This window comes from Manis javanica, chromosome 3 (genome assembly GCF_040802235.1).
Source record: "Manis javanica isolate MJ-LG chromosome 3, MJ_LKY, whole genome shotgun sequence".
Classification (NCBI taxonomy): Eukaryota; Metazoa; Chordata; class Mammalia; order Pholidota; family Manidae; genus Manis; species Manis javanica.
Window position 1 is genome coordinate 180,349,172 of NC_133158.1, and position 25,669 is coordinate 180,374,840.

Below are 25,669 nucleotides of genomic sequence, written 5' to 3' on the forward strand. Positions count from 1 at the left end.
CACATGTGGCTGAAAACTCAGTCTCTCTGAATATTCCGCCTAACATTGCTTTCCAACTCCTCTTATCTCCAGAGCATCATGTAAGCTTGGTTCATGCTCCTGGAGCAGACCTCCAGGGGTGGGTACTTATCAGTCCTGGGCTTCTACTCCCTCCCTGCATTGTTTCTCTTCCTCCCTGCCAGTGAGCTGGGGTACAGGGAACACCTGGGTCCCACTGGATCACTGTATTTTACCCCCTTTTTTTGTGAGGCTTTCCTGCTTTTCCCTTTTCTGTGAGGTCTTTTCTTTTCCCCATATGTAGGCAGTCTGTTTCAATCTTCTGATCACTTTTTCAGGATTAGTTGTATTTGCTGTTTTTTCATGTTATATGTTATTTTGAGAGGAGGTTTCTGCCTCTGTTCTCATGCCACCAATATTTTTCCAGGGAAATGCATTTTAAGTCAATTGAGCTATTACCACCTGCCTACCAAGTTGGAAAGTAAAAAATAGAGATGATATCAAATACAGGTGAAGATGTAGAAAAACTGGATCTTCATACATTGCTACTTAGCAATGTAATATAGTAAAATGGGGTAGCCATTTTGGAAAACAGTTGCTAGTTTCCTTTAAAAAACTAAACGCTAGCTTTCAAAACAATCCTGTAATGCACTCTTGGGCATTTATCTCAGAGAAATGATAGCTTAAGATCACCGAAATTATACAAATATTCTCATAGTAGTTTTTCCTTGGTATAGCTCCAAATTGGAAACAAGTCAGATTTCCTTTAAGGAACAAGTACTTAAACTCTGGTACCTCTGTACCATAGAATGCAACTCAGAAATAAAAAGAAATGCACTATTGATACACACAATACTTGGATAGATCTCAAAGACATTATGTTGAGTGAAGAAAGCCATATATACTGTGAGCTCCCATTTATGTAACTTACTTGGGATGATAAAATGGTGAACAGGTTAATGGTTGCCAGGAATTTCTTATGGAGGAAGGAAAGAGTTGCTTTTTTCCATAAAAGGGATCTTTATGATGGAAGTACTCTGTGTATTTGAGGTGGTGGGTGTCACCAAATCTGGTGTGATGAAATTGCATAGAAATAAATATATGTGCATGTACATTCATACACACACACATACATGAATACATGTAAAAAAAGTTAAATCTGATTGAAGTCTATAGATTACATCAATGTTGATTTCCTGGTTGTGATATTATACTATACTTATGCAACATGTTTCCATTGGGGAATTTGGGTGAAAAATATTTTGTGTCTCTCTGTATTGTTTCTTGTAAATGCATGGGAATCTACAAATATCTCAAAAGATTAATTCACATACAAAACAAGCACCATATAAAAATTAACACAGAATGGATCAAGACCTAAATGTAAAAACTAAAAGTACAAAATTCTCAGAAAAAAAAATAAATGTAAGAGCTAAAAACATAAAAATTAGAAGAAGCATAAACCTTCAGATCTTGAAATAAGCAGCACTAATTTTTTATTTTTTATTTTAGTATTGTTAATATACAATTGCATGAGCAACATTGTGGTTACTAGATTCCCCTCATTATCAAATCCCTACCACATACCCCATTACAGTCACTGTCCATCAGCGTAGTAAGATGCTATAGAGTCACTACTTGTCGTCTCTGTGCTATACTGCCTTGGCTGTGTCCCCCACTGCATTATGTGTGCTAATCCTAATGCCACTTTCCCCACCTTGTCCCTCCCTTCCCACCCATCCTCCCCAGTCCCATTCTCTTTGGTAACTGTTAGTCCATTCTTGGTTTCTGTGAGTCTGCTGCTGTTTTGTTCCTTCAGTTTTTGCTTTGCTCTTATATTCAACAGATGAGTGAAATCACTTGATGCTTCCCTTTTGCTGCCTAGCTTATTTCACTGAGCATAACACCATCTAGGTCCATCCATGTTGTTGCAAATGGTAGGATTTGTTTTCTTCTTATGGCTGAATAACATTCCATTGTGTATAGGTACCACATCATCTTTATCCATTCATCTACTGATGGACACTTAGGTTGCATCCATTTCTTGGCTATTGTAAATAGTGCTTGCGATAAACATGGGGGTGCATATGTCTTTTTCAAACTGGGCTCCAGCATTCTTAGGGTAAATACCTAGAAGTGGAATTCCTGAGTCAAATGGTATTTCTATTTTGAGTTTTTTGAGGAACCTCCATACTACTTTCCACAATGGTTGAATTTATTTACATTCCCACCAGCAGTGTAGGAGGGTTCCCCTTTCTCCCCATCCTCACCAACATTTGTTGCTGTTTGTCTTTGGGATGTTGCCCATCCTAACTGGTCTGATGTGATATCTCATTGTGGTTTTAATTTCCATTTCTCTTATGATTACCGATGTGGAGCATCTTTTCATGTGCCTCTGGGATATCTGAACTTCTTCTTTGGAAAAGTGTCTGTTCAGCTCCTGTGCCCTTTTTTAATTGGATTATTTACTTTTTGTTTTTTGAGGTGCATTAGCTCGTTGTATATTTTGGCTGTCAACCCATTATCAGATATGTCATTTGTGAATATATTCTCCCATACTGTACAATGCCTTTTTATTCTACTGATGGTGTCCTTTGCTGTACAGAAGCTTTTTAGTTTGATATACTCCCACTTGTTCATTTTTGCTTTTGTTTCCCTTGCCTGGGGAGATATGTTCTGAAGAAGTTACTCATATTTATATTCAAGAGAGTTTTGCCTATGTTTTCTTCTAAGAGTTTTATGGTTTCATGACTTACATTCAGGTCTTTGATCCATTTTGAGTTTGCTTTTGTGTATGGAATTAGACAGTACTCCAGTTTCATTCTCTTACATGTAGCTGTCCAGTTTTGCCAGCACCAGCTATCATTTCCCCATTGTATATCCATGGCTCCTTTTTCATATATTAATTGACCATGTATACTTGGATTAATATCTGAACTCTCTATTCTGTTACACTGGTCTATAGGTCTGTTCTTGTGCCAGTACCAAATTTTCTTGATGACTGTGGCTTTGTAGTAGTGCTTGAAGTTGGGAAGTGAGATCCCCCTGCTTTATTCTTCCTTCTCAGGATTGCTTTGCCTATTCGGGATCTTTTATTGTTCCGTATGAATTTCAGAACTATTTCTTCCAGTTCGTTAAAGAATGCTTTGATATTTTGATAGGAATTGCATTGAATCTGTAGATTGCTTTAGGCAGGATGGCCATTTTGGCAATATTAATTCTTCCTAGCCAAGAGCATGGGATGAATTTCCATTTATTAGTGTCCTGTTTAATTTATCTTAAGAGTGTCTTGTAGTTTTCAGGGTATCAGTCTTTCTCTTCCTTGGTTAGGTTTATTCCTAGGTATTTTATTCTTTTGATGCAATTGTGAATGGAATTGTTTTCCTGATTTCTCTTTCTACTAGTTCATTGTTAGTGTATAGGAATGCAACAGATTTCTATGTATTAATTTTGTATCCTGCAACTTTGCTGAATTCAGATATTAGATCTAGGAGTTTTGGAGTGCATTCTTTAGGGTTTTTATGTACAATATCATGTCATCTGCTAACACTGACAGTTTGGCTTCTTCCTTACCACTCTGAATGCCTTTTATTTCTTTGTGTTGTCTGATTGCCATGGTTAGAACCTCCAGTACTATGTTGAATAAAAGCGAGGAGAATGGGCATCCTTTTCTTGTACCCTATCTTAGGGGAAAAGCATTCAGCTTCTTGCTGTTAAGTAGGATGTTGGCTGTGGATTTTTCATGTATGTTCTGTATTATGTTGAGGTACTTGCCCTCTATACCCATTTTGTTGAGAGTTTTTTATCACGAGTGGATGTTGAATTTTGTCAAATGTTTTTTCAGCATCTATGTAGATGATCATGTAGTTTTTGCCTTCTTTTTTTGATGTGTTGGATGATGTTGATGGATTTTCTAATATTGTACCATCTGTGCATCCCTGGGTTGAATCCCACTTGATCTTGGTGTATGATCATCTTGATGTATTTTTAAGTTCAGTTTGCTAATATTTTGTTGAGCATTTTTGCGTCTATGTTCATCAGGGATATTGGTGTATAGTTTTCTTTTGTTATGGTGTATTTGCCTTATTTTGGTATTAGAGTGAAGCTGGCTTCATAGAATGAATTTGGAAGTCCTCTTCTATTTTTTGGAAAACTTTAAGGAGAATGGTTATTATACCTTTTCTATTTGTCTGGTAACATTCAGCAGTGAAGCCTTCTAGTCCAGGGGTTTTGTTCTTAGGTAGTTTTGGATTACCAATTCAACTTCATTGCTGGTAATTGGTCTATTTAGATTTTCTGTTTCTTACTTTGTCAGTCTTAGAAGATTGTGTTTTTCTAGAAAGTTGTCCATTTCTTCTAGGTTTTCCAGTTTGTTAGCATATAGATTTTCATAGTATTCTCTAATAATTCTTTTTATATCTTTGGTGTCTGTCGTGATTTTTCCTTTATTTCTGATTCTGTTTGTGTGTGCAGATTCTTTTTTTCTGATATGTCTGGCTAGGGGTTTATATATTTTGTTTATTTTCTCAAAGAACCAGCTCTTGGTTTTGTTAATTTTTTCTATTGTATTCTTCTCAGTTTTATTTATTTCTTCTCTGGTCTTTATTATGTCCCTCTTCTGCTGACTTTAGGCCTCATTTTTTTCTTCTTTTTCCAGTTTCAATAATTGTGAATTTATCCAATTCATTTGCAATTGCTCTTCCTTCTTTATGTAGGCCTGGATTGCTATATACTTTCCTCTTAGAACTGCCTTCACTGTGTCCCACAGAAGTTGGGGCTTTGTGCTGGTGTTGTCATTTGTCTCCATATATTGCTTGAACTCTGTTTTAATGTGGTCCTTGATCCATTGATTATTTAGGAGCATGCTGTTCAGCCTCCATGTGTTTGTGAGCCTTTTTGTTTTCTTTGTACAATTTATTTCTAGTTTTATACCTTTGTGAACTGAGAAGTTGGTTTGTAAAATTTCAATCTTTTTGAATTTACTGAGGTTCTTTTTGTGGCCTAGTATGTGGTCTATTCTGGAGAATGTTCCATGTACACTTGTGAAGAATGTGTATCCTACTGCTTTTGGGTGTAGAGTTCTGTAGATGTCTGTTAGGCCCATCTGTTCTCATGTTTTGTTCAGTGCCTCTGTGTCCTTATTTTCTTTCTGGTTGATCTGTCCTTTGGAGTGAGTGGTGTGTCGATGTCTACTAAAAGGAATACATTGCATTCTATTTCATCCTTTTATTCTGTTAGAATTTGTTTCACATATGTTGGTGCTCCTGTGTTGGGTGCGTAGATATTTATAATGGTTATATGCTCTTGTTGGACTGACCCCTTTATCATTATGTAATGTCCTTCTTTGTCCCTTGTTACTTTCTTTGTTTTGAACTCTATTTTGTGTGATAGTAGTAGTGCAACAGCTGCCTTTTTCTCCCTATTGTTTGCATGAAATATCTTTTTCCATCCCTTGACTTTTAGTGTGTGTATATCTTTAGGTTTGAGGTGAGTCTCTTGTAGGCAGCATATAGATGGGTCTTGCTTCTTTATCCATTCTATTACTCTGTGTCTTTTGATTGGTGCATTCAGCCCATTTACCTTTAGGGTGATTATCGAAAGACATGTACTTATTGCCATTGCAGGCTTTGGATTTGTGGTTACCAAAGGTTCAAGGGTAGCTTCTTTTCTATCTAACTGTCTAACTTTAACTCACTTATTATGCTATTATGAACACAGTCTGATGATTCTTTATTTCTCTCCCTTCTTTTTCTTCCTCCTCCACTCTTTATGTGTTAGGTGTTTTATTTTTAACTCTTTTGTGTTTCCCTTGACTGGTTTTGTGGATATCTGATTTTGTTTTGCATTTAGTTAGTATTTGGTTGACTTTATTTGCTGTGGTTTTATTTTCTCTGGTGACAGCTGTTTAACCTTAGGCATATTTCCATCTCAAGCAGTTCCTTTAAAATACACTGTAGAGATATTTTGTGTGAGGTAAATTCCCTCAACATTTGTTATCTGGGAATTGTTTAATCCCTCCTTCACATTTCAATGGTAATCTTGGTGGATACAGTATTCTTGGTTCGACACCCTTCTGTTTCATTGCACTGAATATATCATGTCATTCCCTTCTGGCTTGTAAGGTTTCTGCTTAGAAGTCTGATGATAGCCTGATGGTTTTTCTTTCATAGGTGATCTTCTTTCTCTCTCTGGCTGCTTTTAATACTCTGTCCTCATCTTTGATCTTTGCCATTTTAATTATTGTATGTCTTGGTGTTGTCCTCCTTGGGTTCCTTGTGTTGGGAGATCTGAGGACTTCCATCGTCTGATTGACTATTTCCTTCCCCAGATTTGTGAAGTTTCCAGTAGTTATTTCTTCAAAGACACTTTCTATTCCTTTTTCTCTCTTCTTCTTCTTCTGTTACCCCTATTATGTGAATATTGTTTCATTTGGATTGATCACACATTTCTCTTAAAATTATTTCTTTCCTAGAGATCCTTTTATCTCTCTCTGCCTCAGCTTCTCTGTATTTCTGTTTTCTGATTTCTATTCCATTAACAGTCTCTTCTACCTCATCTAGTCTGCTGTTCAATCCTTCCACTGTTTCGTTCATTTCTGTTATCTCCCTCCTGAATTCATCCATTAACTCTTGAATGTTTCTCTGTTGCTCCATCAGCATGCTTATTACTTTTATTTTGAAGTATTTTTCAGGAAGATTGGTGATTTCAGTCTCACCAAGCTCTCTGTCTGGTGTTTGAGGTATTTTGAACTGTACAACATTTTTCTGCCTTTTCATGGCAATGGGAGTAAACACTGGCAATTTGCGCATGTGTCAGCTGGGAGGACAGAGTCCCTTCCTGCTTACTGGTCACCTTGCCTTTCTCCACTGTCTGCCAGTCAACTGCACCGAGGGAGCAGCTTCTGTGTTAATCCGCTGATTTGCTCTGGGCTAGGTGGCTTTTGGGATGGCCTACGGCACTGGTGGGGGTCCCAGGCAAATTGCATGTGTTTTGCCACAAAAACGGGGTCCTTCATTCCTCCCAGTCTCTGCGTCTATCTCCCCTCTCTGTGCTGGTCAAGCCCCTGGGTTAATCCCCTGAGCTGTTGTGTGCGGGGTGGCCCTTCAGATGATCTAGGGTACTGGTGGGGGTCACAAGCAAGCGGCATGTGTTCTGCTGTGAGAACAAAGCCCCTTTGTGCCTCCGGGACTGTGCCAGTCTGTGCTCTCTGTGCCAGTTAACTGCACACAGGGATCAGCCTCTGAGTCTGGACTGCTTAGCTACACATAGGGAGAAGCCTCTGTGCTAAGCTGTGTGGTTGCTGTGGGCAGTGCTGCTTCCTGGCTGTTCTGCAACAATGGCGGGTCAACTGATTTGCTTGTAGTGACAGCAGGGGGAAGGAATGGCAGACTGCTTATTGCCGTGACAGTGTTCAGATTAGCACTGCCACCAAGTGGGTTAGGGCGCCTGATGTTCCTTAAAGTTTCAAGCCTGCTGGGCTGAGTGTGCCAGGACGATTTTGTCCAGCTGTTAAACCCTTGTCCCTTTAAGACTTTGAAAGTACCCACTTTTCTTTTGTCCCAGGACAGCCAGCTTTCAGAACCATTTTGCAGTCTTAATCCCAAATTTTGCTTTTCTGCTCCCCTGATATCCAGTGTATCATGCAATGTGTATCTGTGCTCCTGGTGCAAATTAGTAGGGCTGCTTATTTAGCAGTCCTGTGCTTCCACTCCTTCCCCACTCTGATTCCCTTCCTCCCGCCCGTGAGCTGGGGTGGGGGGGTGCACTCGGGTCCCGCCAGGTCACAGCTTTGTATCTTACCCTTTTCATGAGATGTTGGGTTCTCGCATATGTAGTCTGGGTCGTGTACTGTATCTTCTGGTCACTCTTTTAGGAATAGTTATATTTTCTGTATTTTCAAAATATATACACTTTTGGAAGGATATTTCCACCACCCTACTCATGCCACTATCTTAAGAATCTCTCAATACGAAGTGTTTTTTTATGTATGACACCAAAATCACAAACAATAAAAGAAATGTAGATAAATTGAACCTTAACAAAATAAAAAGTGTTTTGTGCTTTAAAGTACAGTGTGAAGAAAGTGAAAAGACAACCTGCAGATTAGGAAAACATTTTTGAAAATCAAATATCTGCTAAGGAAATTTTGTTGGTAATATATAAAGAGCACTTATTCTCAATCATGGAAAGGCAGATGACCCATTTAAAAAAGAGGCAAAGGACCTGAACAATTCTCCAAAGATAAACATGTGGCTGATAAGCACATGAAAAGATGCTCATCATCATTAGTCATCAGAGAAAATGCAGAGCAAACCACAGTGAACTGCTACTCCATACCTACTAGGCTCACTATAAATAAAAACAGTTAATGACAAGTATTGGTGAGGATATGGGGAAACTGGATCCTCAGACATTGCTGGTGCTAACTGCAGCTCTGAAACAGTCTAGCAGTTCCACAAAAGGTTAAGCAGAGCTAGCATATGACCCAGCAATTCCATTTCTAGATGTATAACAGAGAGAAATGAAAATATATGTCTGCACAAATAACTTATACATAGATGTTCATAGCATGATTCATAATAGCCAAAAAGTAAAAACAACTCACATGTCCATCAACTGATTCATCAATAAATAAAATGTTGGAATATATCCATATAATGGGGTATTATTTGGCAACAAAAAGAAATAAAATCCTGATAGGTGCTACAGCATGGATGAATTTTGAAAACTTTGTGCTAAGTGAAAGAAACCAGTAACAAAAGATCCTATTTTGTATGATTTCATGTATCTGAAACGTCTAGAATAGGCAAGTCTAGAGGCAGAAAGGGGATTATCACTGGGCTGTGCTGGGGAGGAGGAAATGATGTTGGCAAGGTGACTGCTAAAGAGTGTGGAGTTTGTTTCAGAGGGATGAAAAAATTCTAAAATCGATCATGGTGATGGTTATATTATTCTGAATATAGTAAAACTACTAAAGTATAAGTGTTAAATGAGTGAGTTGTATGGCACAGAAATTGTGTCTCAATAAAGCTGTTACAAATAAATGTTAAAAAAGGTTAAAATGCTTATAATGTGACTTTTATTTCATATTATACTTAATACATACAAAAATAAAGGACTCTTTCCCACCTATTTAGTCAGTAATGATTTGGACACAGGAAAGTTCAAAGTCTCCTTAATATCATCTAGGAAGTGAATTTTTCCTAAACAAGTTTATAGTAAACAAGAATGTAAGGGATGTGTCTCTAAAAACATCAAACTGTTTCCACATCTGCAGACACCACACCCACACATTATGTGCATATATTAAATATGCATAGAAAGTATATGTTGGTTCTCTGCTTGTTCCAGGCCATTCTTTACTGTGGCCTTTACATTTTACACCTTTAAAGGAAGAACTGCAGGACTTCGTTCCAATTTTGTGCTATTAGCCTTGTTTGAGTACTGTATGCATTTTGAAAGATAACCATTTGAAAAATGCCAGTTAGTCGAACTTTCTATGCAAACTGACATTCTTCCCATTAAGCCAAATCTTACTGTAGTTCTTGAGGAATACAAACACAATCTTCAATTAAGCTTAAATAGTCCTATTGGTTAATTTTCAGCTTCCTAATGAGGACCCTGAAATTTTTGAAGTTTCATCCAAGTGTCTGTCTATGCTGGTTCAGCTGTATGGAGGGGAAAACCCAGATAGCCTGTCTCCCAGAAATGCAGAGAACTTTGCTGATTTACTGACATCTAAGAAGGACCCAAAGGAGCAGAAACTTCTGTTGAAGATTCTCAGAAGAATGGTGAGTCCATGCTGACACTGAGGCTAGGGCAGGTGGTCCTGTGGCAGCTGGTGGCCAGGAGTAGCCATTTTCTTCTAATGAATTACAGTAAAAGAACTCTCTTCTCACCTGTTGTTAACATTCATCAGATTCTGCTTATCAATCTGCATTTACACTTATTTATTTTGAACTAGTGGGGAATAAGTTAGAGACGTTGTGCCCCCTCACCCCTTAATGTGTAAGTACGCATTACTAACAAAATGGATGTTCTCTTAGTAATCAAATCAGGAAATTTAACACTGACACAATTCTTTTATTAACCTGCCATTCATATTCCAGTTCTGGCAGTTGTCCCAATAACGTTCTTTATAACATTTTCTTCTGGTATAGGATCCAATCCAGGATCATATATATATGTGAGTAGCCATGTGTCTTTAATCTGGGCCAGTATTGCAGACTTTCTTTGTCTTTCATGACAGTTTTTAAAAATATAGGCTGAAGATTTTATAGAATCTACTTCAGTTTGGGTCTCTGATGTTTTCTGATTATTAGATTCAGGAAAGCAGGGATATTGTATCTTTCTCAGTCTATCACATCTAGAGCCTCATGATGTCCGTTTGTCCTTCACTGGTGATGTTAATTTTGATCACTTGGGTTAATCAATGTGTAGCTCTTATTTTTAATTCAGTAAGATTGCAAGAAAGAGCTTTTCTGACTCCCAACATTTCTAACTCCCAGTATTTTACTATAAGAAAATTCTTTTCCATTTTCCCCACTTGCTTTATTTTATTTTTAAATATATATATATATATATATATATATATATATATAGTTGATGTTTATTTGAAAGTACTTTTGAAGACTGACTTGTTTTCTTTTTACAATAAATCTTAATTCTGCTGTTTTTGAAGGCTGTTATTTACAGTAGCTATTGTTGAATGTCATAAAGGAGCAGAGGTCCCCTTAGGCTGTACCATGTTCTGGCTTGTCAGTCTGTTCACTTGTAGACCCAGTTATCTTGAGGGGTCCTTTGGCCTTGGAGGCCGTGGAGGCCATGGAGGCTGTGGATGTTCCAGAGTCATGGTCAAGATGGCTCATGTGCCCGTGTGGTGAACAGGCAGCCGCGGCGTGTGACTAGCTAGATCTGCATGGCAGGTCCTGGGTGATAGAACTAGAAGGGAGCGGGAGGTTTGCCCTCCTCGCTGCTGTGTTATGCTGTTGTACAGCCAGCTCTTCCCTGCCCCCAACGCGACTTACCATCTGCCAGAGTCATTGCCCCCTGGGCAGTGTGATGCCGTGGTCTGGGCCAGTCCCCACTAGTGCAGGATGAACACGCCAGGAGACCACAGATCTTGAGGTAGTACTCCAACCTGGCTCTAGATGATGTTGAATCATGTAGTAAGGGAGGTATATCCTTTTAATTTTTTTTTTCATCTTTCTGATAACTTAAGGTGAAAGTCTGTTTGGTACTACTGTCTCTTTAACACCTCCTGAATGCTTCAAAATCTCCCTTTTCAACAGAGAATAGGCCTCTGAGATGTTTAGTTTTTACAGTAGAGACAAAGTATTTCTTTTAAAAAATAATTTCAAATAAAAAGGGTGAATTAACATGGAAAACAAATACTAGGGAATATAATGAGTGAACTGTAGATATGGCAAAATTATGAATTTGGTAGGGAATAACAGAAGCCTAGGAAATGTTGACCTATTATCTGATTAATTTTGCAGAGATCCACCATCTCTTAGTTGATTCCCCTAAGATCAGACTTGCTTTGGAAATCATAATTTTCAGATCTCTTTGGCATGATGTGTATACTGTATTATGATGTGACCCCCATAGGAGATCATGGGGCAGTGCTGTCATCAAACAGGGTAATATTTCTGCAGCAAAATGAATGGATAGTCACACCAAGTGAGTAAATAAAGACTTCACATGGCCCCATGTGAGTTACATTAGATTTTATCACCAAATATGTTTTTGAACCAAATTTATGAAAAAAGTTTTGATTTTCAATACTTTTTTTTCTAGATTTCATAATTGTAGATAAGAGATTGTGAACCTGTGTTTGGAAATAAATTACAATATTTTCTAAAATATTGATCAAATTAATTGTGCAGAAAACAAATTAGACCCCAGCTTGGTCAAAGTAACCAGATTACACCATCTTAGTTTCCTAAAGGATTCCTGCCTGATAGGATTTCCTTATAGTTTCTGACTTGACATGTATCAGGCCAGTTATATTTTGTTTGGAGAAGGCATGTTGAATCCGAGTGACTTTTACGTAAGTATATGAAAACTGAAGTCGTTTTTGGTGCTGCTCATCCTTTTTCTTTTCTTAATTGTGGTAAAATATATGTAACATAAAATTTACCTTTTTAATCACTTCTAATTCTACAGTTCGGTGGCATTATCTACAATCACACTTTCATGCAGCCATCACCAACATTCATCTACAGAACTTTTCCATCATCCAAAAATTGTACTCATTAAATACTAACTGCCCATTTCCCCATCCCCACCTCCTGCTAACCATCCTTCTTCTCCCTGTGTCTGTCTGTCTCTGCTTCTGTCTGTCTCTGTTTCTGTCTCTCTCCAGATTTGACTGGGTCATTCAAGTGAGTTGAATGATACAATACTTGCCCTTTTATGTCTGGCTTATTTTACTTAGCATGTCTTCAAGTTTCACCCATGTTGTAGTATGTATCAGAACTTCATTCCTTTTGAAGGCTGAATAATATTCCATTGTGTATATGTGCATTTTGCTTATTCATCTGTTGATTGATAATTAGGGATTACTCCTGCTTTTCTGCCCCATTTATTAGTTTCTTTTACTTATTTCTTTATTATTATTATTAGGATAGACTTGTAGATTTTTCTTTTATGCAATGGGCTATAATCCATTGCTATCTGTTATTTGGCCAGTGGGAACCTCTTCTGGATGTCTGCTGTTCTTTTGACATGCCTCCATCTTTTTTGAGCACTTTCTGTCTTAACAACATAGTATTCCAGGCTTATCTTCTACCTTTTCTTTGCACTGGTCCTGGAGTCAGCCATTCCTCCAAGGAAATGTGGAAACTTTCCAGGTGAGAAAGCAAGCTATGAAATGTTCCAGGTTGAAATTATGATGGCTATTTGTTTAATAAGAAAACAGCCTGAACAGTCCCAAGGGTCAAACACCAACAGTTTCCTACTGTCTCATGGAAGATACCCCTGCAAGTCACTCTAACTCCTCGATGTCTCTAATTTAGCTGTTCAACAATACCCATAATATTTGCAAGCCAGTCATCTGTGATGTGTTTCAAAAACGTCTAAAGCTTTCTAAGTCAGTGTTGGGTTCAAGTTATGCAAAACACACAATCAGGGATTCCAGGGCTCAGTCAGGTTAGTTGGGGCCTGAAACTTGCCTATCCTCAAATCCAGTTCTGCTTATAGTGCTGAACTCAGTACATTTGGAGAGAAACAACACCAAATTATCCAAAGAGTGTCATGACACCAGCGCCCACTCCCTGACTGATTTAGTCCTTCCTGCTCCCCTTCCTCATCCTTGTGGCAGCCATTATTCTATAACTGTTAACTTAAGCTTGTTCAGGGTAGTGATGTGGTCTTATTCATTGTCGTATCTTGAGCACGTGTCTGACCCATAAAAGGTAGTCAGCAAATGCTGTTTATAGCTGTGTCCTAGTCCCTGTGTTAAAGACTTTTGATGTAATATCTAATTTAATTTCACAGTAACCCTAGATGTCAGTTCCAGGGATTACTCCTGCTTTACAGGTTAAAACCTAAGACTTAAAGAACTTAAGTAACCTTTTCAAGCCTGCCAACTAGGAGATAGCAGAGCTGGTATTAGCCTAAGTTGGATTGCCCCTCACCCATGCTCTTTCAAGCAGCTGGCCACCTTGCTGCTGCTCTGCTCAGTAGATGTGATCTCAGTGGGCATTAATCACACTGAATATGACCAAGTTTTTATCTAGAAGGTGCTAGAGAGATTCATTCTTTCATTCATGGGAAAATGTATTAGAATTATTACCAAGTGCAAGCATTACACTGGGGCTGCTAAGACAATAAGACGCAATCTTTCTACCCTCTTCTGCCAAGGATCTCTAACCAGAGAGACAGAGAAACACCCAGCTTCATTACAAAGCAGACTGTGATTGGTGCTATAGTGGGGGAGCCAGCCAGATGCCACAGGAATAATCTCTTTGGGGAGGAAGTTGGCAAGGACATGATGTTTGAGCTGCATGTAGAAGGATGTATTGGTCACCCACACCTGAAACAGGAAGACACACATCCTGAGCAAAGGCCCCAACATCTATGGAGCCAGATTGGGAGACCTAAGAAATGAGCTGAGAAAGACCAAAGGGTTCCAAACATGGGTTTTAATAGCATTTAGAGTTTGGACACCGTTGTTAGAATGAAGAAATTCTGGTCTCTGAAGCATAAAGAGGTAGCATTTTATTTAGTAAATATCCAGTGCACTGAGTAAGAAATGTCTATAAAATCTCTGCATTTGTTATTCACAATTGTTCATTTCTGCTCTTCGATGTACATTGTGAGCTCATTTAGTGCATTATGGATGTTGGTCAGACCACAGCCCCAGTCTGCTCCACAGCATCCCTGCCAAGTTTCTGATGGGTACAGGGGTTTGGACAGGCCGATGTAGGCAGAGAGGAATGTGAAAGATGAAAGGAATGTGAGTGAAGATTCCTGCAATTTAAGGAGGCTGGCTCGCAGGTTCACCTCTCAGAACTGGAAGAATTCAGATTTCATAGAAAAGCAGGGACTGTGTTCAGTATATTGCCTGGTGTCAGAAATTGGATTAAGGAGGCCTGATAAATGCTGCCTCCTGATTGTAAGCAGTTGAGGGAAAGACAAGTTCCTTAAGGACCTACCTCAAGGACAGTCATTAACGTTAACAGCACACTCCCTGCAGGACTTCCTCTAAAAGGGGAGCCCTGTGCTAAGGGGCCATCTTTTTAAAAAGCCCTGATAGAGGCGTGTCCTTTCCGTAAAGCTGAGCGAGCCTGGCTGTCTTCAGAGAGGGCGACTCCAAAATGCTCTTTTCCCCATGGTTTACAAGGCGAGGCAGTGAGTCACGCCAGAGATCGGGGACCGTGGTCACGAGAGCCCTGTCTCGGGGAGTGTAGGCGGCAGACCCTCCCTGTGAGCAGCGAACAAGGCCAGAGATTCTTGAAATCTCTGTTTGAAGTCCCAGTCTTGTGGCAGGTACTTCTTAAAATCATGATTTTCACTAACAGATTCTAAGAATAGCATGTTTAATCTGTGCTAATGAAGTTGGGATATGTTTTTCCCCTCAGGTACTCTTCCTTATTTAGAACATCCAGAGAATGTTGGAGAATCCTAAGAATTTAATTATCTATTGTAATTTATTAGGAAGTTGGGAGGTTTTATAATTATACTTTGTGCTCTAGAAATTATACTTTATAATTGAAAGGAAAGGAGCGACACACAGCAGCAATTCACCGGAGAATTCCACTTTATTAGGGAAAGGTGCTGGGTTATATAGGAAGGGGCATGAGCTGATTGAGGTGTCACTTCTATGGGGCTGGTGGCTATTGGCTAGGTGCTGGGAGTGAGAGGGGGGAGAGAGGTGATTGGTCTTCAGGTGGCACCTTCGGGAACCGAGGACCTGGAAGAGAAGCCGGAAGTTTGCCATCTTACTGGTGGGGGCCCTCCATTCCCCCCTTTCTCCTCTGTGGGGTTGTGGATGTTGCTTTTCTCTCTGACTGCTTCCTGTTGAATGGGGGCGGAGAAGGGAGTGAGGGCTTGAGGACTGGGGGGAAAGGGTTGATAGGACTCCCCTCACTAAGGACGACTAGATGTGGACTTCTTCACATTGGAAATCAATGAAGGTTCCCTGTAACTATAGGTCAAGGACTTGTTGATTTTAATGGTGGTGCCAGGAGGATACGGGTGCCAGAAGCCAGGCGTCTGCGGCCATTGTTTCCAGGAACAGTTTCCAGCGGAGAGAGGGGTCCATCTCAGCGTGTGGTGAGAAGGTTACGTGAGGGTGAGGGATCTTCTGTGGCCAGAAGCTGGTAGTTCCTGAGTAAAAGCTGGTTGAAACTTTGATTAGAGATTTTTCCGACTTAGGATTTGATGAACTTTATTATACAGGGTAAGAAGAGACAGGTGAGAAGAATGATTATTATGGGGCCTGCGATGGGCTAGACCCAGGTAAGGAGGGGGTTTGTTAGTATTGAAGAGAATGGGTTGGAATTGGAAGCAGAGTGGAGGCTGGAGGCAAGGTCGGTGAGTTTGGTAATATCAGTTTCTACAATGCCGGATTCGTTGATGTAATAGCAGCACTCTTCTTGGAGGAAGACGCAGGTGCTGCCCTTCTTGGCTGTAAGCAGATCTAAGGCCCGCCAGTTTTGAAGGGTGACCTTAGCTAGAGAAGTGACCTGTCTTTGGAGAGAGGCTAGGGAATCGGCAGTGAATGTCAGGGCCCCCTCAAGTTTGGCGTTGAGATCTCTAACTGCCCATAGAGAGTGACTCAAGGCTCCTCCCAAAAACCCTGCCCCAATGGCTGAGGTGGTCAAAGAGATACTGACCATGATGGGAAGGAAAGCAGCCCTTTTTGTGCGTGAGGGCAAGGGAGGTTGGAGCTCAAGGAATTCTGTCATGCTGTAAAGTGTAAGCTGTGGGATTAGGGTGATGAGAATGCAGGGTGTGCTGGAGTTAGGAGGCAGTGAAGTGCGCTGGAGGGGGTGGAGTTGGGCCTACACAGTGGTGGATGGTGAGATTATCTGCGTATTCTGGTTCTTATAGGGGTATGTCTGCCAGGGGGCAGAGGGGTTGTCCTTCTGCATGGAAGGAGTAGTTGGAAATATTAAGGGGCACAGCGGCCAGCAGTGGGCACTGTACTGATGCGCACAAGAAACAATTGGCGGTGTTGAGGGTGTGGTTGAGAAAGATGGTGGTGTCTTGAATAAGCTGTAACTAAGAGTAGGAGGAATAAGAAGATGAAGAGGTGCCGTCAAGAGTTTGGATAATGACTTTTTCGGAATGTCTGATATCTGATGCAACTTGAGAGATCTGGGAATGAGAGGGAACATACTTTCAAGAGATATGAAGGGTACCGTGGGGGGTCGAGGACCCCCCATAGTAAACTGAGGCTGTGACTCCGGCAGCTCATCGAGAGTCCCAGGGATCTGGGATTGATAAGGAGAATGAGCCATTGGGATATTTTATGGAACGGTTGGAGGAGTAATACTGTGGGTACTGGGAGTTACTCATGTAGTGAGCACAAGAGCAGTAGGGACATCCCCCGTAGGTGTCTTGCCATCGCCTGCAATACGCTTGTCTTTGGTCATAGAGGAAGCAGAGGTAGGGAGAATAAAGGTAGCTGTTAGTGAACACTTCAGTGGAGGGAGGAAAGTGGAGGTACAAAGGCTCAGAGCAGCCTTTCAGAGGGCAGTCTGATGTGGCAATGAGGGCAGTAACTTTTGTTTGATGCTGTGTGTAAGTCTGTCTGACTTTGAATTGCCATACAAAGGAGGCTGGGGTGCCAGGGAAGACAATAGGAATGAGGAAAAAAAGCGAGAGAGCAGTAAAGGAGGAAAAAGTCATGATTCAGGTATGGATGGCAAAGGGGGTGAATGGCAGATGCGGAGTTTCAAGGGATCAGAGGGATGAGGCGTGGTAGAGTAGACAGAGTCTTGGGCTGTATCCGAAGGATTCTGGATTGTGACTGATGGGTCTTGGGTGTTCAGAGAAGGTGGGTCCTGGGTATTTGGTTTCAACCTGGAGATATGAATCCAAGGGGTGACAGAGTTATCAGGCAGTGAGAGCTTGGTGGCCGAGGGGGTGCAGAGAATAACTGGGTGTGGACCTTCCCATTTCGGGGTGAGAGAGGGCCAATCCTCTGGTGGCTTATAAAACACTAGTTGGCTGGGCTGTAAGACAGGAGGATTTTGGGAGGCAGATGGATCAGGAAGGAGCCAATCCTGATATTTCCACAATTCAGTGCAGAGGAGAGAGAGTAGTGGAAGGGCCATATTGGGAGGAATTGGTCCTTCATGGGAAGGGAGCCCCGGGGGTAGAATCGGGCGGCTGTACATGATCTCAAAGGGCGACAAGAAGGAAGGTTTCTTTGGGAGGGCCCGAATGTGGAGTAGAGCTAAAGGAAGTAAGCGAACCCAGTCAAGGTTCTAGAGATAGTTTGGTCAGGATGTCCTTTAGAGTCCTATTGGTTCTTTCTACTTTTCCCAAAGCTTGTGGTTGATAAGGACAATGTAAATGCCAGGGGAGCGAGAGCAACTTGGAGAGGTTCTGGATAATTTGGGCAGTGAACTCAGGGCCGTGATCTGATTGGAGGGAAGTGGGCATCCTGAACCTAGGAAAGATCTGGGTGAGGAGGATAGAGGCAACTGTGGACGCTCATTTGTTAGTAGTGGGGAAAGCTTCGACCCATCCTGAAAATGTATCTACTAACATGAGTAGGTATCTGGTACGCCGTACAGGGGGCATGTTAGTGAAGTCTATCTCCTAATCTGCGGCAGGGACATTACCCCTTGCTTGATGAGCTGGGAAGGGTCGGGCCTTGAGGGGGGTATTAGGGTTAGTGCATTGGCAGATGGTGCACCTGCAGGTGATTTGCTTAAGTAGGGTAGGGTTTTGTCTTCAGGAGGGAGAGAAAAAAAAGATTGTAAAAAATGGATCAAGGATTGGGGGCTGGGATGGAACAGATCATGTAAGAGACGGAAGAGAGACTCTTTGTCCTGGGAACAGAGGGTGTCTTGTGATAAGGCTAAAACTGCAAGGGCAGATGGATTGTTGTCTGGTGTGTCTTCTGATAGGGCAACTGACTGGGCTACTCTGTCGGCTTTGTTGTTACCTCTTGTAATGGGGGAGTCATCCTTTTGATGTGATTTGCAGTGGACTATGCCTAGTCGGTGTGGGAGTTGTGAAGCCTCTAGAAGTTTAGTAATTAAGGCTGAATTAGTTATGGAATTTCCTTTTGTGGTGAGGAGGCCTCGTTCTTTCCATACTGCCGCGTGAGACAAGAGAATGTGGAATACGTACTTGGAGTCAGTGTACAGTGTGAGAGACATGTCCCGGGCCAGAGTGTAAGCTCTGGTGGCTGCAATGAGTTTGGCCTGTTGATTGGTTGTACCAGGGGGTAGGGCTCGTGCCTCAATGACATCTTCGAGGGAGACTACTGCAAAGCCTGTGTAGTGGGTGCCCTCATGTTTAAAGGAGGACCCATCAGTAAACCAGATGAGGTCGGAGTATGAGAGGGCTCCTTCAGAGATCGTGGAGTGGCATGGAAGGAAGTTGTGAAGGGCTTCTAGGCAATCATGCGAGGGAGTATGAGGGGAGTAGGGTAGAGAAAGAAGAGTGGCCGGATTCAAGGGCTGGCAGGGGAGGAAAGAAATGTCTGGATTTTGGAGGAAAGAGGACAGTAAGGTCAGGAGTCTGGAGGGAGGGAGAGTCTGTAAACTTTTGTAGGTTTAGAGATCTTTTAGGTGATGTGGGGACAGAATGGTAAGGGGTGCCCTGAATGTTAGTTTATGAGCTTCTTTCTGCAAGAGCTTTCCAGTAGCTAATGCCTGTAGGCCGGGGGCCCATCCCTGAACTGTGGGGTCAAATTGCTTGGAGAGATAAGCTACTGGGGCAAAGGATGGGCCATAATATTGGCCTAGGACTCCTAGAGCTTGACTGGACCTCTCATGAATGTATAATGAGAAGGGCTTTGACAAATCAGGAAGATGGAGAGCTGGCGCTTCTACAAGTTCTCAATGGAGCTTAATGAAGGAGTGTCAGGGTGAGGAGGATAATGGTTCTTCAGGGGGGCCCTTGCTGAGGTCGTATAGGGGTCTTGCTAACAGGGTAGGCTAGGGATCTACGCTCTAAAATACCTAGCCAGGCTTAGAAAGGAAAGGATTTCTGTCTTGGTTTTGGAAACGGGCAGGTCAGAGAGGAGCTGTTTTCTGTCTAAGTTAATGGAATTTCTTTGTTGAGATAGAAGGAATCCAAGGTAAGTGACAGAAGGGGAACAGATTTGAGCTTTGACGGGGAATACCTGGTATAACCTCTGGAAGCTAGAAGGTTAAGTAGAGAGGCAGTGTCAAGTTGAGACTGTTCCCACGAGGGACTGCAGAGTAGAAGATCATCTACATATTGCAATAAAGTGGACTCGGAGTGATCATGATGAAACTGTTTGAGGTCCTGAGCTAGGACTTGTCCAAAAATATGGGGACTATCTTGGAAGCCTTGTGGCAAAACTGTCCAAGTGAGTTGTTCAGAATGTCTTGTGTATGGGTCCGTCCAGGTGAAGGTGAAAAAATCTTGGGAGGAGGGGTCCAGAGGGATAGAAAAAAATGCATCCTTGAGATCTAGGACTGAGAAGTGGGATGCTGAGGCAGGGATCTGCAATAAAAGGGTGTATGGATTTGGAACTAAGGGGTGGATAGGGACAACGGCCATGTTGATGAGGCGAAGGTCTTGGACAAGGCGGAAAGATCCATTGGTTTTTTTAACAGCTAATATGGGGGTATTAAATGGGGAGTGAGTGGGTCTGAGGTAATTTTTGTTTAAGAGATCTTGAATGATGGGTTGGAGGCCTATGAGGGCTGAAGTGGTTAGGGAGTATTGGGCCTGACAGATATACTGAGAGGGGTCACGTAATTTGATAGAGGCAGGAGGACATAGAGCCACGGAGGGGCTTGTAATGTCCCAAACTTTGGGATTTACAGGGTGTATGAGGGCGAAACTAGAGCTTTCATTGGGTAGAGGGGGGTCGTCAGCTATGACAGCCATCAGAAAGGGAGTACTAGGGGCTGCGGGAGTGGATATAGTTATGGAAACGTGGAGAAGAGAAAGGATTTCCCGTGTAGTAAAGGGATGGGACACTGGGGCATAACCAGGAAGGAGTGGGAGAAAGGTATGGGATTGTCTTGGATTGTGCATAAAAAGGGGGGTGGGGGGTTTAATGGGAAAATCTGTTTTCTTCCTACCCCAACTATAGGAGTAATGGCAGGCGTGGTAGGGCCCCGGTATTCTCGCAAGACTAACAAAGTGGCTCTTGTATCTAGGCGGAAGGTGATGGGGCGACCGTCTACTATTAAAGTAATACTGGGCTCCTGTTTGGTGATGGAAATGGGGGGCAAGATTGGGCCCCGTCAATCTTCTGCCCGCCCCACTACGGCCAGCTTAGGGTAGGGGCTGTTCGTCCAGCCTCCCCTTCGGGTGGCTGGGCAATCAGACCCCCAGGGGCCCTTTTTGTGGCATCTGGGGCATTGGGTGGTAGGAGATCTGGGGGAGGGGCACGCCCTTGATGAATATCATTCTTGTCCGCACTTGAAACAAGCTCCTGAGGGGCGCTTGTTTGTATAAGGGCACCCAGGTTGTGGTTTTATCAGCTGGGCCAACATTTGGAAGTTGGCCTGATCAGCCTTTTGTTTACGGCGTTCTTTCTCCTCCTCCCGGTTATGGAAGACTTTAAAGGCCACTGTTGGGATCTCAGTCTGTGGGGTAGCAGCACCCTGTTCTAACTTTTTGAGTTTAGCTTTAATGTCGGGGTAGCTTTGAGCTAGGAAGTATGTCATAAGGACATGTCTTCCGTCAGGCGTTTCTAGGTCAAGGCTGGTATACTGTAATAGGGCTTGAGTGAGTCTGTCTAAGCTATGTCCTGGAGGGGGGCGACAATTTTGGGAGGCCCTCGGGACCAAGTCTGAGGGGGACTGAAGGGTTCTGGCTCAGTCTGTGGGGGAGTGACGCAGTCCAGCTGCGCCTAGTCGAGCAGGTCCTGAAGTGCAGAAGGAGTCGAAGAAAATAAAGATAGAAAGAAAGAACTGGGAGGGCTGATGCTCCCACGCGTCACCAGCCAGCAGCCCAGCTGCTTGCTTCTGCTGCTCCAGTTGGGCTTGAACTTATGACTCTGAGGTTAAGAGTCTCATGTTTTACTAACTGAGCTCCGGCAGGGCTCCAGTTAGTTGCATATGGAATGCGTAAACAGAATCTTTTTGTTCTCTATTCCTGCCACATCAGCAAGTGGGGGAAGGGCATAGCTAGAAGCAGGGTCAGTGTTTCTACACATCTTCAAGGTCTTCCTATTTTCAGAGTGAGGAGTCTTGGCTCGTCTTCGAGGACAAGATATGTTTTTGTGGACAGATAACTTCCAAGGACTGCACCAGTTGTTCTCAAGCTTGTGCTTTCCTATGCTGTGTTCAGACATGGGGGAAGGTGCTTTCCCGTTCTGCCTACAAACATGTAAGAAGACAAAGGTGGTCTCTAATGGGAGAAACAGGTGATGAGGGCAAAGACGGTGGAGGCCCACAGGACTTAGTTAAAGGGGGGCTGAAACTCAGGCTTCATCCGCGGGGGACGAAGGCGGAGAAGGTAAGATGGGGTAGGAGATGGTGGGGGAGGAAGGGAGAAAGGCTGTTGTAGGAGAAGAAGGGGAAGGGAGTGAATGGGAGGCTTCTGCAGGGGTGGCGGCTTGCAGGCTAGGAGAACTTGGTGGGGGGCGGGGAGAGGGGGAGGCGGAAAGCTTCAATATAGGGAATCTCCTTCCATTTTTTCAGGCACTGGCAGTAGTAAAGAGATTGCGAGTGATGTTAGGATCAAGAGTTCCCCCTGCAGGCCATTGGTTGTTATTGTCTAGGGGGTATGTCGGCCAATCTTGGGAGCAATATTTACGGAGAAGTTTTGGTTTTATATCAAGTGTCAGGGAGAGGGTAGCCAGATGCTTGAGCAGGCATTCAAGAGGTGAACTTTCAGGGAGGGATGAGGAGGCTCCCATGGCTAAAGGACAGAGAAGGAGACAAACAGGGGAAGACAAACGGAGATCCTCGGACTGGAGGAAGACCACAAGGAGACAAAGGGCATCCCCGATGATCCTTGGTGGTCTGCGGAAACTCGTATACAAGTCGGAATTTCTTAGGAAGTATGGGTCGTCACCCAGACTTCCCTAAGAAGGCAGAGTGCTGGAGTCACGAGGTACCTAGTACTAGGAATTTTCGGCGGACGGAATGGATTTCAGCAGACATAATGGAAGGAGGAGGGGGGAAAAAGGGAGCATTCTCATCTGCAAAGGAGTCACCTCGTTTATGGCTGTCGGAGGAGGGGCCTGAGGGTCTGCCGCAGCTGTGAAGGCCTGAGGCGGGGTTTATGGCTGTTGGAGGGGGTGCCTGAGGGTCCGCCGCAGCTGTGAAGGCCTGAGGCGATTGTTGGAGGGGGGTGCCTGAGGGTCGGCCGCAGCCGTGAACGCCGGAGGTGGGGATTTATGGCTGTTGGAGGGGGGGCCTGAGGGTCGGCCGCAGCCGTGAAAGCCGGAGGTGGGGATTTATGGCTGTTGGAGGGGGGCCTGAGGGTCAGCCGCAGCCATGAAGGCCTGAGTCGGGGAGAGTTCCCTCCTCATCCCCGAGCGTCAGGGCTTTGCCGGATGATCACAGTCAATGGCACTGTGATAGCTCAGGGAAGAGTGGCCCACTCCGGGGGAAAACTTACCTAAAGTCCAGAGAGGAGTGGTGAGTGTGATGAGCCAGCGCCGGAAAAAGAGGACGAGGGCAAGCTGCTGCTGGTGTTGGGGGGAAGACGGGGCCCAGTTGGGGTGTCCCGTCTCCCGGGTTTCGGCACCAATGAAAGGAAAGGAGCGACACACAGCAGCAATTCACTGGAGAAATCCGCTTTATTAGGGAAAGGTGCTGGGTTATATAGGAAGGGGCATGAGCTGATTGAGGTGTCACTTCTACGGGGCTGATGGCTATTGGCTAGGTGCTGGGAGTGGGATGGGGGAGAGAGGTGATTGGTCTTCAGGTGGCACCTTCGGGAACCGAGGACCCGGAAGAGAAGCTGGAAGTTCGCCATCTTACTGGTGGGGGCCCTTCAATAATTATAGTTTGTGCTTTAGAAATGTGGTGGAAATCCTTCAGGCTGCTCCCAAGTTTACCTCTCCCTTCAACTTGGTGTCAATGGGACTTTTCACAGGGATACGATTTAGATGAGCTACTTGTCTCCTAATCAAAGCTAGATGACTCCAACACTCAGAATATGGACTGCACATAAACCCCCACAGACTTGTTCTGTAAAACTGGCTTTAACATATACTATTGAGTATACGAAGAGCAGGGCTCCATGGGAAGTGAGTGTGACACGCTGCCATTGCTGACTCCTGTCACACGCCTGCCTACCTGCCTGGTGTTAGCAGAGGCAGCAGGAGTACAATTTGGGGTCACTCTCTGAAGATGATTGTTGGAGATCGGTACGAGTACCCGTCTCTTGGAGACAAGTCACCCTGTGGCTTTCAGAAGATCTTGCTGTGCTCGCCATCACTGCCCTTCTAGATTCTCAGGGGCGTCCTCGGGTCCTTTTCATTCCACCGTGGGATGTCCTGTTGCTGAAAATGAACGTACTAGCAGTTCTTCATGTACAGAGTCCTTAAAGCTTTAAAGAGACCAGTTGGGCAAACTAGGAATTTAGCCATTCTTCTATTTTAGGGCCAGAATGAGTTGTAGATTTAGAATCAGAAAGGACCTGATTTATAGTAGGAAACTAAAGAAATAGCCATTCTGGTGTAACAAAAAGGCAAAATGATTTCCCTCTCCCTCGTAGCTTATTTTGTTATGTTCTTGATTTATTTTCTTGAGGTAAAAGAGGGGTAGAAGGTTGTGAAACCAGTAACATATTTAAGAGAAATGCTGAGCATCTAAATGAGTAAAATGTAAATATAATCATTTTTGTGAAATCTGGTTCCCCAGAAGGTGTTCCTGAAGCTGTGAGAGGATGATCTTAAACATTTCCAAGAGAAATCTTTCCCTGAATCCATTTGCACCCATTAGAAGTCACGCTGGATAAGCATTCTCTACCAGTGATTGCTGCAGGATCACAAGTTAATTGAGAAATTTTGAATCATTTAGTTGAACTCTTTCCAACAAAGAAATGTCTTGCCTCAATTTTTACTTCATTCCCTGAGCAAACATTCCTGAGTTTGGTGAAGACAGTCAGGAAGCACATGGAGTAGGCCCATTTGTGGTCAGTCACCCCCAGGACTGAGACTTCTGTATTGCTGTAAGTGAAGCAACAGTCTGCCTCAAGAACCTGGGGAAGCATGTAGTTCTTTGCCACAGGTTTCCCAAGGCTGTGCCTAGAACAGAGAAAGCTTCCTTAAGATCTGCTCTGGATACATCTCATGCCCCACCTCCCCACATCTTCTAAATGCACCTGCTCCCTCCTCGCATGGAGGCTCCTCCTGGCTAAGCTGGCCTCCTGCTCTTCCTCTTTCTCACTCCGTTTGTGGCTCCTAGGAAGCATAATTTTTCTTCTGTTTTGACTTCTTTTCTCAAAAGATTCAGCTCTCTGGTCCCTTTCTGAAATTCTTCTGGCAAATAAAATTTGTTCCTACTTTCTCTGAAGAGCCTCCTCCTCTTCCAAGTTCCTATTGCCATGGATGATACTTTCACCCACCTTTTTATTATGAAAAGTTTCAAAATGAGAGAGAAGTTGAAAGACTAGTATAATGAACAGCTGTGAACTCAAGAATTATCATTGTACCACACTTTTATTTCTGTGTGGTACACAGAAATTTTTATTCTGGGTGGGTTTGTGTTCTCCAAATCACCTGACAGTAAAGGCATTATTGACACATGGCCCCAAACTACAATAACATCACACCCAAGGAAATTAATAATGATTCCACAATGTCATTAATATCTGGTTCATATTTAATATTCTTAGTTGTCAAAAAATGACTTTTAAAGCTTTTTAAAAAGTCTTGTTCCAGGCAAGGCTTACATACTGAATTTAACTGTTGTTTTCTTAATTCCTTTTAATCTAGAAGAATCTTTTTGCTTTTTTTCCCCCCTATGAAATTGACTCTTTGAAGAGCCTGAGTTGGTTGTCTGATAGAATGTCCAACATTCTGAAATAGTATGTTTCC

The 25,669-nt window shown here is 42.9% G+C and overlaps 1 protein-coding gene across 14 annotated transcripts in view; it reads left to right on the plus strand.

The window, feature by feature from the left end:
- Nucleotides 1-25,669, plus strand: part of ULK4 (unc-51 like kinase 4) — a 735,705-nt gene that overhangs the window by 580,043 nt on the left and 129,993 nt on the right. For 12 of the 14 annotated variants that reach the window (XR_012129584.1, XR_012129583.1, XM_073232501.1 and 9 more), the window contains one exon: nucleotides 9,603-9,788. The exons of 1 other annotated variant lie outside the window; for it this stretch is intronic. Coding sequence is in view for 10 of the 13 variants with exons in the window: in XM_073232501.1 (XP_073088602.1) it covers nucleotides 9,603-9,788 (186 nt within the window). In the remaining 3 variants the exon portion in view is untranslated. Of the gene's footprint in view, nucleotides 1-9,602; nucleotides 9,789-25,669 lie in introns of those variants that run through there. One more of the 14 variants, XM_073232502.1, reaches the window with a different exon arrangement.